General features: G+C 38.5%; 1 protein-coding gene across 1 annotated transcript; it reads left to right on the top strand.

Moving 5' to 3' along the window:
* Positions 1-12,621, top strand: LOC133306426 (uncharacterized). Its single transcript, XM_061506746.1, has 6 exons — positions 1-488; positions 6,490-6,551; positions 6,660-6,925; positions 11,244-11,318; positions 11,433-11,495; positions 12,045-12,621. Exons 1-6 carry the CDS (start codon positions 379-381, stop codon positions 12,087-12,089), a joined length of 621 nt encoding a protein of 206 aa, XP_061362730.1. The 5' UTR covers positions 1-378; the 3' UTR covers positions 12,090-12,621.

Below are 12,621 nucleotides of genomic sequence, written 5' to 3'. Positions count from 1 at the left end.
AAATCCAATACCCCTTGGATCCGTACCAAAAACAATTTTCTCTATTTGTCTCCCTTGCTCTCCTCTCAGCACAAACAAAACCTCATACCAAATATTTCGATTCCTCACTTTTTTTCTTTTCCCCGGAACTCCAATTCTCCCATAAAACCCCTTGGCATTGTCTTTCCTTCAATTTTCAACATCCTTTGACGAAGAAGAAGAAAAGAGTGTTAGGGCTTTGATTCTCTGCTACGTTTTCAGCATTTGAATACCCTGCACGTTCCTCCGCGAATCGTGCACACTCCCCCTTCAGTTTCCGCTCTCCTCTGCTGCGAAATCAGGGTTAATAGTTTTGGGGTTAATTCTTCTCTCGATTTCGAACCAACTAAACCGTAAAAGATGTATGCTGATCGGGTGGAGAGTGGAGCGAGGAGGTCCGTGAAGGAACGCCTTAACGGGAATGGTATCAGTGACTCTACTCGTCAGCAACGCCAAATCACCGGCAAGAGGTTTGCAATTTTTATTCCGTCATGTTTATTATTATTATTATTATTAATGTGAATGTTATTTCCTTAAGGTTATAGTGGATATTCATGGATTTTGCTTCGATTTGAATCATATTATTTTTTATGCTGGTTTTCTGTTGATATTCATTTGAGTAGTATGTGTATAAGTATTGCTGCGAATTATCTTCCATGCTAATGTTGCTTGTGAGAGGGTATATGCACATGGGTTTCAAGCTTTATACTGTGAACGTGTCTGGTTAGTGGTAGGTAGGATTCTGACGAGAGTGCGTGTATTAGGTTTCTGGGATGCTGTTTGATTGATTTATTGGCTATAGCCAAGCAATTAGGGAAGTATCTTGGATTGGACACTGGAGGAAGGGGAGTAGCTTGAGAGTACTGTCAATGAATAGTTTTTTGAAACTGATGCTATTTAGTACTTAGTAGGAACTTAGATGGATATCGCAAAACCGTCTGGTCTAAGGATTATCATCTTGTGGCTGTTGGTTTTGAGTAGTCTTTGGGCCACGTTATCTGGCTGGGATTTGAATACTTAGCATTGCAATTTGCTAGGGCACTCGATATTTGAATTTACTCAATTTAGCATTTATATGTTTGCTAATGTAATGTTTTACGCTTGATCCTGGAGAAGCAGACTTTTCATTAAGAGTGAAATGCTTCGGACTCAAGGATGTCTGCAGTGTGACAGATGTGTATGAATTGTGCATTGGTTATGGTGATATCTCATTTTGAAGGAAGTCATTTCAACTACAATGGCAGAGATAAGCATCGATTTTAAAGAAACGACCTCCTTGGACAAAGAAGGATCCCCTTGTAACAACACCTCCCTACCATCGTCATCAAACCGTAAGGTGAGCTCCCTGAAGTTGGCCTTCACTTCTCCCAACGTCTTAAGCCAGTCCAACCCAAGAACAACATCCGCTCCTCCCAGTTCAAATAGAAAGAGATCCAACCTAATCACCACCCCGTGCATGTGAATCGTGACATCTTTACACACACCTTGACATCGCACCTTATGGCCATCGCCCACTTCCACTACATATGGAAGTGTTGAACTCACAGATAGCCCTGCCACTCGAGCAACCTTAGGACTGATGAAGTTACTTGAGGCCCCACAATCAATCAAAATAACCACCTGGTGTTGCGCAATGCTACCCCACAACTTGAGAGCTTGATTCGACGTTAATCCCATAATACTGTGCAAGGAGAGATGGAGCTCCCGCTCGTCAACCTCCTCTGGATTATCTGAACACCGTAAACCACTTCCCTCATCTTCGTTGTCATCCTCCTCTATCATAAGGAGATGAAATTGCTTGTTGTTTTTGCACCTATGGCCCTTCACAAACTTCTCGTGACAGTAGAAACATTCTCCCTTCGCCATCTTATCCTGCCATTCCTCGTTGGACAGACGCCGTGAGTTTGTCCGCGCGGTGCTCGCAACGCTCTCCCCAACTCGATTAGGGCTCGAACTCTGATTTGGGGATAAAGTAGTCGGTCCGTGACTTGTTTTAACAGGAACGCGTGTAGCTTGCGTGCCACCACTATATTTACCCTCAGTGTGACGAAGAGGATAATTAGTTGGGTAATGGTTGTGGGCTTTTCCATTAATAGCTGTTTGGGCCCTCAGCCCACTCCAACTATTGTTTTTGCCTATAGCATAAACCTCATTACGTTCCTCCACGAATTGGGCCAGATCCATTAACTCAGCTAAAGCCAAATCGCGCCCACGGATGTGCAATTCCACCACTATCTCATCCTTCAGCCCATTTAACCATATGTCCCTGAGCATGTTGCCATCTGCATACCCTAACGGCCCAGCCACCCTTTCAAACTCTTCCCTGTACTCCTTCACGCTACCCTCTTGTTTCAGCCTCAACAATGGTGCAAATGTGCAATTAGCAGTGACCTCTTGAAATCGCCTCAACACATGTGACCTGAATTGCTCCCAATTTGCTCCCAGATTTTGACTCTCCCACCATTGAAACCAATGGAGAGCCTTACCCTCCAAAACAATCAGTACCGATGACAATTTCTCAGCCTCCGGAATGCCATTAATGGTGAAATAACGCTCAGCTCTATGGATCCATCCATAAGCATCATCCCCATCAAACAAGGGCAACTCCAGCCTTCGCACGGAGGTATCGTTGATTCCTGCATTTCCTAGAAGAGTTCCTACAGCCGCGCTGCTGGCACCGCCTCCTCCGCTCGGTCCACCCACTCCCGTCGGACCTCCAGTGTCCTTCGGTCCTCCATTCGGGTCCTGGGTTTCTCCATTGGACCCACCCAATCCCCCATTATCTCCGGTATGACCACGATCCAACTTCAAGCCATTGATGATTCGTCGCAGATCTTCTTGAACCGATTCAGATTGACGAAACCGCATCTCGATTCCTTCCTCCAAACGCCTTGAATGTTCTTCGCTATTATTGAACCATAGCGACAACTTCTCTTCCAATGTCGATAAACGATTTTCCATTTTCCTCGTCAGAACCATAAAATGCTCCCAGAATTGGAAGCTTTGATACCAATTGTAATGTTAACAGCAACAATGGTCAATTAACATAACAACTGAGAATGAAATTAATGAGAACTCTGTAATGGTTTTCTGGTATTGAAGTAATAAAGGAAATAGAACTCTGTTACATTTAGAGCAATTCGAGAGTGCTCTATTCTCTCCTCTTTCTTACTCTCTAACTGACTGCTCTCTCCTCACCTTCCCCATTACATATAACAAATTACAATCCATTACACGCATACTACACCACCCAAACCCGTAACAACCCGTAACTGATTATTCCATCACGCTCTCCTACCCCTCATCAGCTGCCAAGTCCTCCATACTGACTTCTTCCACGTCCTCACTATTGACTTCTTCCACGTCATCCTCAAGTGTCCTTTGGCTGACTTCTTCCACGTCATGCTCAAGTGTCCTTCGGCTGCGTCTTTGGTATACCTGAATAGGCTTTGTTACATGTTCCAAGTGATTTATGAATTCAATCTTCATATAGTTGATACATATTCTGATGTTGATGCATCTCTTATTGAAAAAGGGGCGGCCAATTGGTACACTTCTTTGGAAACATTAAAGGCAAAATAGATGATAATTATTGGGACCAGGGTACTTTGGCATCTGCTGATTCAGTGCCCATGCTTTGAATTGTGACCAGGGTGAAGTTTAGGGAGGAGACACTAGTGGGAGCGAGCGGTACAAATAAGGTTTACAAGGAATTGGGAACCCAAACATTGTAATTGAAGCATTGGACCGAGGTGGAGTTATTTCAATGGTTATATGGTGTAAAGAACCAATTCAACCCAAAAGCTTAAGTTGTTTAGTGAAGGCCCATCAATGGTTTATATACTTCTCTAACACGCCCTCTCGTACAAGAGCCCACTGGGCATGAAGGGCGGATAATGCACAGGCCCACCTATCTGTGCTAAGAAATTCCACAAGAGAAAGTGGGGGAAGGTGAGGATCGAACCAATGACACCGAGGCTCTGATACCATGTAAAGAACGAATTCAACCCAAAAGCTTAAGCTGTTAAGTGAAGGCCCATCAATGATTTATATACTTCTCTAACATATGGCACTTACCCAAGCCTTGGGGACAAGGTGAATCTTTTAGAGGGGCAGAATTGTTAGGACTCATATGGCTACTAAGATATCTAAGGCAGCAAAAGTGAGGTGATTGGGGGTTAGGATGGCAAAAAATACAAAGAAAGGCAAAACATGAAAATAATTAATGATTATGTCATAGCGTCATAAGGTCACTGGTCACCATAAATCTTGTAAAGGAAGCACAAAAGGAAAATGTTCCAGATGCTGGAAATGCTGAGTGACTGGGTGGTGCAGTTAAGAACTCAAGGATTGGCTGGGTTGTTGGGATTATGGCTAGCTGCTTTACAATAAAAACAATGAAAAAATGGACCTGGAAAGAAGATATGAAACAAAGGCTGAGATGCCAAAACAAAGTACATACTTGATATTGATACCTAAGGGGCTGCATATAAACATGAGCATAATATAGGAGTAGCGGAATTGAGGATGTTAAGGTGGTTATGTGGTCATACAAAGATGAATAAGATAAGAAATGAAGATATTCGACGAAAGGTAAAAGTAGTATTGGTTGTTGAAAAGATGAGAGAACATAGATTGAGGTGGTTTGGGCATATAATGTGAAGACCTCTAGATAATCCCTGAGAACAAAATTTTGTTACCAAGAACTTGACACAAAGAGAGGAAAAGGTCGGCTGAAACTTACTTGGGGGAAGGCAGTAAAACAAGATTTAATATAGTGAGATATAGATTAACAAATGGTGTGTCTTAGGACGGATTGGAGTAAAGTTATCAACATCGTGGACGGTTAGACTCGTTTTTCTTCCTATATTCTAGATGATCCCTCTTTTTGTCCTTCTCCCCTGTATCTCCTTTTTTTTTTTTTTTTTTTTTTCTTTTTTTACCTCTCCCTCTCTTTTTTTTTACTCACTATTTTTCCTCTTATATATTTATTTTTCTTTTATTTCTTTAATTTGTTATTTATTTCTGTTTTTTCTTTTCTCTTATGTATTTTTATCTCTTATATATCTTTATTTTCATTTTATTTTTAATTTTTTATGGCTATTTTTTAATTTCTACTTTTATTTATATATTTTTCTTTTTATTTTTATTTTTTTCCTCAATCTTTTCCTATTTTTCATTTGGGTTCATTTGCCACCGATCCCAACTAGTTTGCAATAAAGGTGAGGTTGATGTTCATATTGATTTGGATCAATTAGGATTAATTGTTACTCTCTGGAATTATTCTGTTACCTAAAATAATTCTATTTCTCTTTTTATTCCTGTTTCTCAGCGATTTGATCTGCTAAACATGTCAAGCCATCTCCCTATAAATTGTACTGCCTATGCTCTATATGAAAAGAGAAAAATAATACCAGTCTCATATTCTGTTTTTCTTTACCTCCTCCGAAAGTTTCACCTTGTCCTCAAGGTGAAATTCAGGAATCACTCCTTCACCCATGATTCTGCAGCAACCCATCAGCTTTCCTCCATCAATATTACTTGAAATTGCTTGCTCTTGCATGTGTTGAGGACCGTGCTGTTCAGCACACATGAAACCCAACCCTTTTGTCATTTTCTTGCAATTCAGCATCTGATACCTTTGGAATCCTCCTCTGCTTCCAAAAGTATTCTTGAGCAGTGAACCTCAGGGTACCAGCATACAACTAGAATTTCTCCTGAAATTCCTCTATTGATGATGCTTCTGATAACATCTCATATGGGTTTTTTGCCTGTTGGAACCATCTTGTAACTATAGTTCTGAATCCCTCCTAAGATGGATTTGATGAGATGCACTCCCACCGCTGGAAAAAAGCCCTTCCCTTTATAGCCACCCTCACTGTCAATTTTCCTCTTCAGTTTACCCCCTTGATATGGAAGTATTGCTCCAAATGATTAACCCAACCATAAGCGTGCTCCCTCAAAAACAAGAGTATCTCCAATCTCCTTTGTTCTTCACTGTATCAATCGTGTGTTCATCCTATAGATCCACTCTATGCAGGTATTTGAGAGGCTTCCAATTTCCACTCCAAAACGAACACTATTGATTCCCTTCAATTATTAATATGTTGTCTTCTCTCTCTTTTTAACTAACTTTTGATACTCTAACTGTAACTAACTGTTGATGCTTGGAAGATTTCTAACAATTGCCTGTTTGATAAACTTCAGATATTTTTGCAGCATTATATACTGCCGTGATGGTTATATTAGGTAGAAACATTGTAGTCAGAACATACATTTATTGTCTTCAACTTATCACATGAGAAGGCAAAACTAAGTCTCATTCTTCTGCTGAGTTACTGCTTAATTGGTTACTCATGACAGCTTCAGTTACTATGCACTTCTTATGTTGCAAGTTCATTTTGGATGTTTGAATGCTTATTCAAACAAAATCTTGATGATATATTTAAAGTCTTTTTTTTTTTGGTGCAGGCATCGGGAAGATGACAAATGGGAACATGATCTCTTTGATGATGTTGAACGCCAGATTAGTAGTATGGATTAATTATGTTATTCTCTTATGCAAGTATAAGTTGCCACTGTTGTTGGATGCCAATTGCTCTTTTTGAATCGTTTTGACTGTTTGTTAATGGCTTGTGAAGGTCACAAAGTTACTGCTCATGATCTTCGTCTTAAGCTTCAAAAGAAAGGTCTGCAACCTGCAGCACAGAGCGGAAAGAGCTCTATTTCAAACGTGCGGGATCTCCGTGAAAGGCTATCCGGGACAATGATTCCACAACCTAAAAACTATGATCCACCAACGTCAAAAGTGGTTGTTAAACCAAATAGTAAAAGCATTGGTATTGAGGCTCCTGCAGTACAGATGAAAAGACCAGCTAATCCAGCTGCTAAAAAGTTGTCAAGAAAGGTATTATTGATGTGATTTTTTATTTTTTTTTAAATAATTGATGAAAACTTATTGTTTATTTGGTTCTTGACATCAATTTTAATGCATGTCATTTCCTATGATCACCTTTATGCATGGAACTTTATATTTAAGAACTGAACAAGAATCTATTTTGATTTCTTCCTTTTCATTGCTTTGTGAGGGTATATTGATGATTAGCTAGTGTAATGCAATAATACAAATTTTTTTCAAAAATTACTAAAGCACTGATTACAGTTACCCATAGGTATATTATAAAATTACTCTTATTTGGGCTATACAAAACATGGTTGCAAAGTCAACTCAGGAATGGTGTACACGTTGGAGAGATGAAAAATGCTAGTAAGGGAACTCAGCAAGGTGGCTGGAATAACCATTTGCCTTAAGAGCTGGTTGAAAAAAAATTGCATAACCAAGAAAGAAAAGACTTTGCTGGAATGACCATCTACGGAAGTGTCCTGGCAAGTAAGTATACACAATAAGAAGTAAAACTTTTTAAGTTCATCAAGAACAAATTTGCAAGCTTCAACCACACGTCTAGGACAAAGTTTGACAGGGCTCAGGCTGTATCTGGGACAAGGGCTGACACAACATTTGGGATGTAGATCGATGGGGCCAAGCAACATCTGGGACAATGCAACAGGTCTAGAGTGCAATTTCCAAATTTCTCCCCCTCAATGTTATGTTGGCATTGGAAAAGAGATAAACAACGACACGAAGGGTCGGATCTGATGAGAGAAGAGTGTGGACAACTAACTTTCTCTATACATAATGGAACATTGATATAATTGCTTAAAATGGGTAACTCGGGCTTGATAACATCCTTGAGAAGGACATCAGAACCAGAATTAGACATGGGTCATACCTGTAAAGAATCATTTCAATCACAAAGCTTAAGCTATTGGGTGAGGCTACATTAATAGTTTTATACTTCTCTAACACACCCTCTCACACGAGAGTTCACTTGGCTTGAAGGGTGGACAATGCGCAGGCCCACCTACCTGTGCTAAGAAACTCTACAAGTTTTAACTATTTATTAATTAATTGGGGGGCGGTGAGGATCGAACTCGTGACCACTTGGTCACTAAGGCTTTGATATCATGTAAAGAACCATTTCAACCACAAAGCTTAAGCTATTAGATGAGACTACATTAATGTTTTATACTTCTCTAACAATACCTAACAACCAAAAATGCATGAACATTAACGCAGGGAAGGAAAAAATCTTTGCAATAGCGCAAGAGAATGCTTTTGGACCTAAGTCTTGGACGAATGGACTCGTCTCGTCGGCACCAAAAAACTCACTAGAAAAAATTCTGGTCACTAGAAAAAGCCTGAAATGATGGACCCACAAAGCCAAAATACCAAATTGAATTAAAGGGGGTCAAGGAACTCAATAGTAAGAAAGTTGTGGGACATGTCAAAGAGGATGATACCGCTCTGATACAATGTTAAGTAACATGGAAAAGAAAGGCAAGTATTTAAATCCATGTGTTTTTGTTGGGTTAGGAGGGGAAGCTCATGGTAGGGGAGAACTACCATAAATGGGCTCAGTGGCATTCCACCACATTAAGTTGACCCAACACTATATCTTAACCTAAAACCTTAAGGTTGTAGGTTTGTAGGTCCTTCAACTTATATGATTCTCACTTAGTCCATTTCTAACCAGCTTGAGACTTTACTTCTCATCCTTGGATTGTCAAAATTCTCCCCCTCAAGTGTTAGTCTCGAGCCCACATTTGCTCATCCTCAAGCGGAAGCTTCTTCAATTATTCATGGGGTTACATTAAAACTTGACTGTACTCATCAAGTCCTTGGTTAACATGGGTTTAGAAGCCTCACAAACCTGAATACTATCCACCATCTCCAAATGCTTGGTTCACATAGGCCAATCAACAATTGGCTCTGATATCACTGTTAGGTAAGGAGGGAAAGCCCATGGTAGCGTAGAACTACCATGAACGGGTTAAGTGGAAATCCACCAAAATAAATGGGCTCTACACAATATCTCAACTCAAAATCTTAAGGAGTTAGGTTTATGGGGTCTTACACTTATATGGTCCTCATTTTGTTCATTGTAACTAACTTGAAAGTTAACTACTCATACTTTGAATCAAAGGCCAGATTGGTTGCAAAGGCATTCACCCAAACACATGGAATAGATTATCAAGAGAATTTTGCTTCAGTTGACAAGTTCAACACCATTCGAGTCCTCTGATCTCTGGCTGCTAGCTTGGATTGGTTCCTACAACAGTTAGATGTGAAGAATGCATTCTTTAATGCTGACCTAAATAAAGAAGTCTATATGGATCCTCCACTTGGTTTTGCAAAGGGAGACGACTTGGTGTGTAAGTTAAAGAAGTTTCTCTACGAACTTAAACAATCCCGTATAGAATGGTTCAATAAGTTTCACTTAAGTAGTCAAGAGGAGAGGTTTCTTTTAAGCACAGACCGATCATACTCTTATCCACAAACACTTTAATGATGGTAAAGTTGTTATTCTTAGTATTTATGTGGATGACATAGTCAATTACTGGTGATAGCAACTTTACCATCCTTATGTAGGTTCCTTGAAGATATATATAGCAAACTAGTTTAAACTGAAGGACCTATGAACTCTTAAATATTTTCTTGGCATGGAAGTGGCTTAGAGCAAGACAAGAATCACTATCATTCAGAAAAAGGATATTCTTGATCTTTTGTTGGAGACAGACATGCTAGGATGAAAGCCAACCGAGCCCCTATTGAACCTAACACTAAGGTATTGAAGATGGGAAAGCAGTGGATAGATAGGGAGCAGTATCTGAGATTGGTTGACAAATTGATCTACTTATCTCATACTTAACTTGACATTGCTTTTGCAGTGAACATGGTTAGTCAATTCATGCACTCACCCAAGGAGAAAAACCTTGGTAAAATCCATAGGGTTCTTAAGTGCCTCAAAGAACACTACAGGTATAGTACTATTTTGCAAAAAAAGGTATAAGAGGATGACTGAAATCTACACTAATGTAGACTGGGCAGGTTCATTAGTGGACACATATGTTCCTCAGGCTATTGTATCTATGTGTGGTGCAATCTTATGACATGGAGGAGTAAAAAACATATATTAATTGCAAGAAGTAGTGCTGAGGTACAATTCCGAGCTCCAGCTCATGGAGTTTATGAGGGAGTCTGGTTGAGAAGACTACTTGAAGAATGGATGATCTCTTATTTCGTACCAGTAAAACTATATTGTGATAATAGGGCAGTTGTTGAGATTGCTCAAAATATGTTCACCCGGATAAAATAAAACATGTGGAAGTGGAGGACCACTTCATCAAAGAAAAATTAGATGATGGAAGTGTGTGTATGACATACATTCCTACTAAAGAGCAAACAATAGACATCCTTACTAAAGGCCTACTTAGACTAGTGTTTGAAGATCTGATCACTGAATGATCAATATATATCTCCCAACTTGAGGGGAAGTGTGGAAAATCAGAATATAATGATTATTATTTCCATATATTAGGGATATTGTCAAATCCCTAATTTATGGGAATCAAACACAATCAATTAGGATCGGTTTCCTTTTCTTCTTAATTACTGTTGACTTGGTTTCCTTATTTCACTCCATGTAGTCTGTAATTATGTTGTAACCTATCATTGCTGGAAGGATATATAATACACAGAACCCTTTTTTACAATTTAAATAATTTCAGGGAAAAGTGTTTGTCATTTTAAATGACATAAAGTTATGTCATTTTAAGATAGAGATAGACACAAGAAAATATTTTTTTATTTAAAATTTAAATTAAAAAAAAAACCACCCACTTTCTCTCTCATGATTTCCATTCCTTGTGTTTATCTCTCTCTTAAAATGACATAATTTATGTCATTTAAAATGACAAACACTAAACCCATAGTTTCAAGAGCAAAATGAAGGCTCTATTATATAAAGTGACTATGACAGTTACATAAGCCTAATTTAATGATGCGGGACTTCTTATCAACCTATTTTCAATACTTCTAAAATGTGGATATGAATAGTTGTACTTAAATGGACATCAAGATAATATTAGTCTCAGGTGTTGAAACTTAAAACTGTTGATGTGCTGGTTGGTGGTCATTTTGTGTTGAATCTCCTATATTACAGAATTTCATGTTTATTTAATTTATAACTTAATATTTTCTCCTTAAGTGGATGAATCTATCTTAATTTGTGTTCATAATAGGTAAAAGTTAGTCAGTTCTTTACAAAAAACTTTTCGTAATTAATTTCTAAACTAATTGAAGGTAAATTGTTCTTGCTTTACAGGCCGATCCTTCAGTAGATGAATTTTTGCAGTCCTTGGGTCTCGAAAAGTATCTCATAACTTTTCAGGCTGAAGAAGTATGTTGTACATCTGGTTATCTATTTCCCCCATTAGTGAAAGTTCATTGCCTTATATTAGTTTTGATTTGACAATCAAGAGTTAATATTTATATGTAAAAGCTGTTTTTTCAGGTTGATATGACAGCTCTTAATCATATGACTGATGAAGATCTCAAGGCTATGGGTATTCCAATGGTATGCATCGAGCTAGTTTTGGACTAGTGTACTTTTTTTCTTTTTTTCTTCAGCTATATTTTGCAGTCCCATTGGTAATGTGACTCATGATCAATATGAAAATGCCCCTGTAAATCGAAATGATGCCTTAGACTCCATTCTCTATGGTAGGCTACAAATTGGGAGAATTTTCAGTTACTCTAAACTTCATAGGACACGCGAAAATTTTTAATGCAAATTTAGTAATAGTAGAAAGGCTAGGTAAATTAAAACGGGTTGTGTCACAATATCTTAAGTCTGGTTGGCAAAACTTAACCTGAATATCATACGTTCTTTACATTCATTTTGTGATTACGATGGAATATTTTACATTAATACCGGGGTTTGGGTCCTTGATGGAGTAGGGATTTCAGACAAGGCTTGTGTGTTTATACAGGAAGTATTTGACTAAATAACCTGCATTCCACCCTAACTTCTGGCAAGCATGCTTTAGTTTTGACTGGTAATCCATTCATTAATACCCATTTGATTTTGTTAAAACACATTATGATTATTCTTTGTTGGTTCCAGGGGCCAAGAAAGAAGATACTTCTAGCGTTAGAGTCGAAAGTTTGACATGTAGTATTGGTATTGCTATTCTTAGCCGGAAGGACCTGTTGTTTATGGACTGTGCTGGAAGATGGATCAGCATACTGAAACCAGTGTAATAGCATAGCTCGTTTGACGTCTTCATTTTATTATTATTATTTTTTATTTTCTCAATTTTTTAGACATGATTCAGGTTAGTTTTGGATTTTATTTTGCTAAACCCGTCAATCTCCTGGAGCTTTTAATTGTACCTAGTAATTAACAGATTTGATAGGAGTTTGCCTTTTGAATTTGTCCTGAGGTTTGAACACTCGTGGGTGGAAATTTCCTTCTCTAGCAAAACATCAAGAACATCTGTTGGATGCCTCAAGCGCTAATGGTGTTGTAACGAACCAATGTAATACTGTGAAGAGGGAATGGATGATACTATTCAACACACTGAGATTGGTACCAAAATGAAATACCAAACATGGGTTAACTAGTTGCATGCTATAAATCCATTTTCTAGCTTGTTTCAAGACATTCAAAGTGAAATGACTGCGGCATTAGCTTGTGTAAG

Source organism: Gastrolobium bilobum, unplaced genomic scaffold, assembly GCF_033153095.1.
Source record: "Gastrolobium bilobum isolate Gb01-03AN ecotype WA unplaced genomic scaffold, APGP_CSIRO_Gbil_v1 utg3108, whole genome shotgun sequence".
In the NCBI taxonomy this organism is placed as follows: domain Eukaryota; kingdom Viridiplantae; phylum Streptophyta; class Magnoliopsida; order Fabales; family Fabaceae; genus Gastrolobium; species Gastrolobium bilobum.
Note: the sequence above shows the minus strand (reverse complement) of the source record. Positions and strands in the feature narration are given on the sequence as shown.

Bases quoted from the DNA above. Each gene is read 5' to 3' on its own strand.
- LOC133306426 (XM_061506746.1), top strand. From the start codon at position 379: ATGTATGCTGATCGGGTGGAGAGTGGAGCGAGGAGGTCCGTGAAGGAA. The intron at 6,552-6,659 runs GTATGGATTAAT...TGGCTTGTGAAG, and splicing joins TGTTGAACGCCAGATTAGTA to GTCACAAAGTTACTGCTCAT. The intron at 11,496-12,044 runs GTATGCATCGAG...TGTTGGTTCCAG, and splicing joins AGGCTATGGGTATTCCAATG to GGGCCAAGAAAGAAGATACT.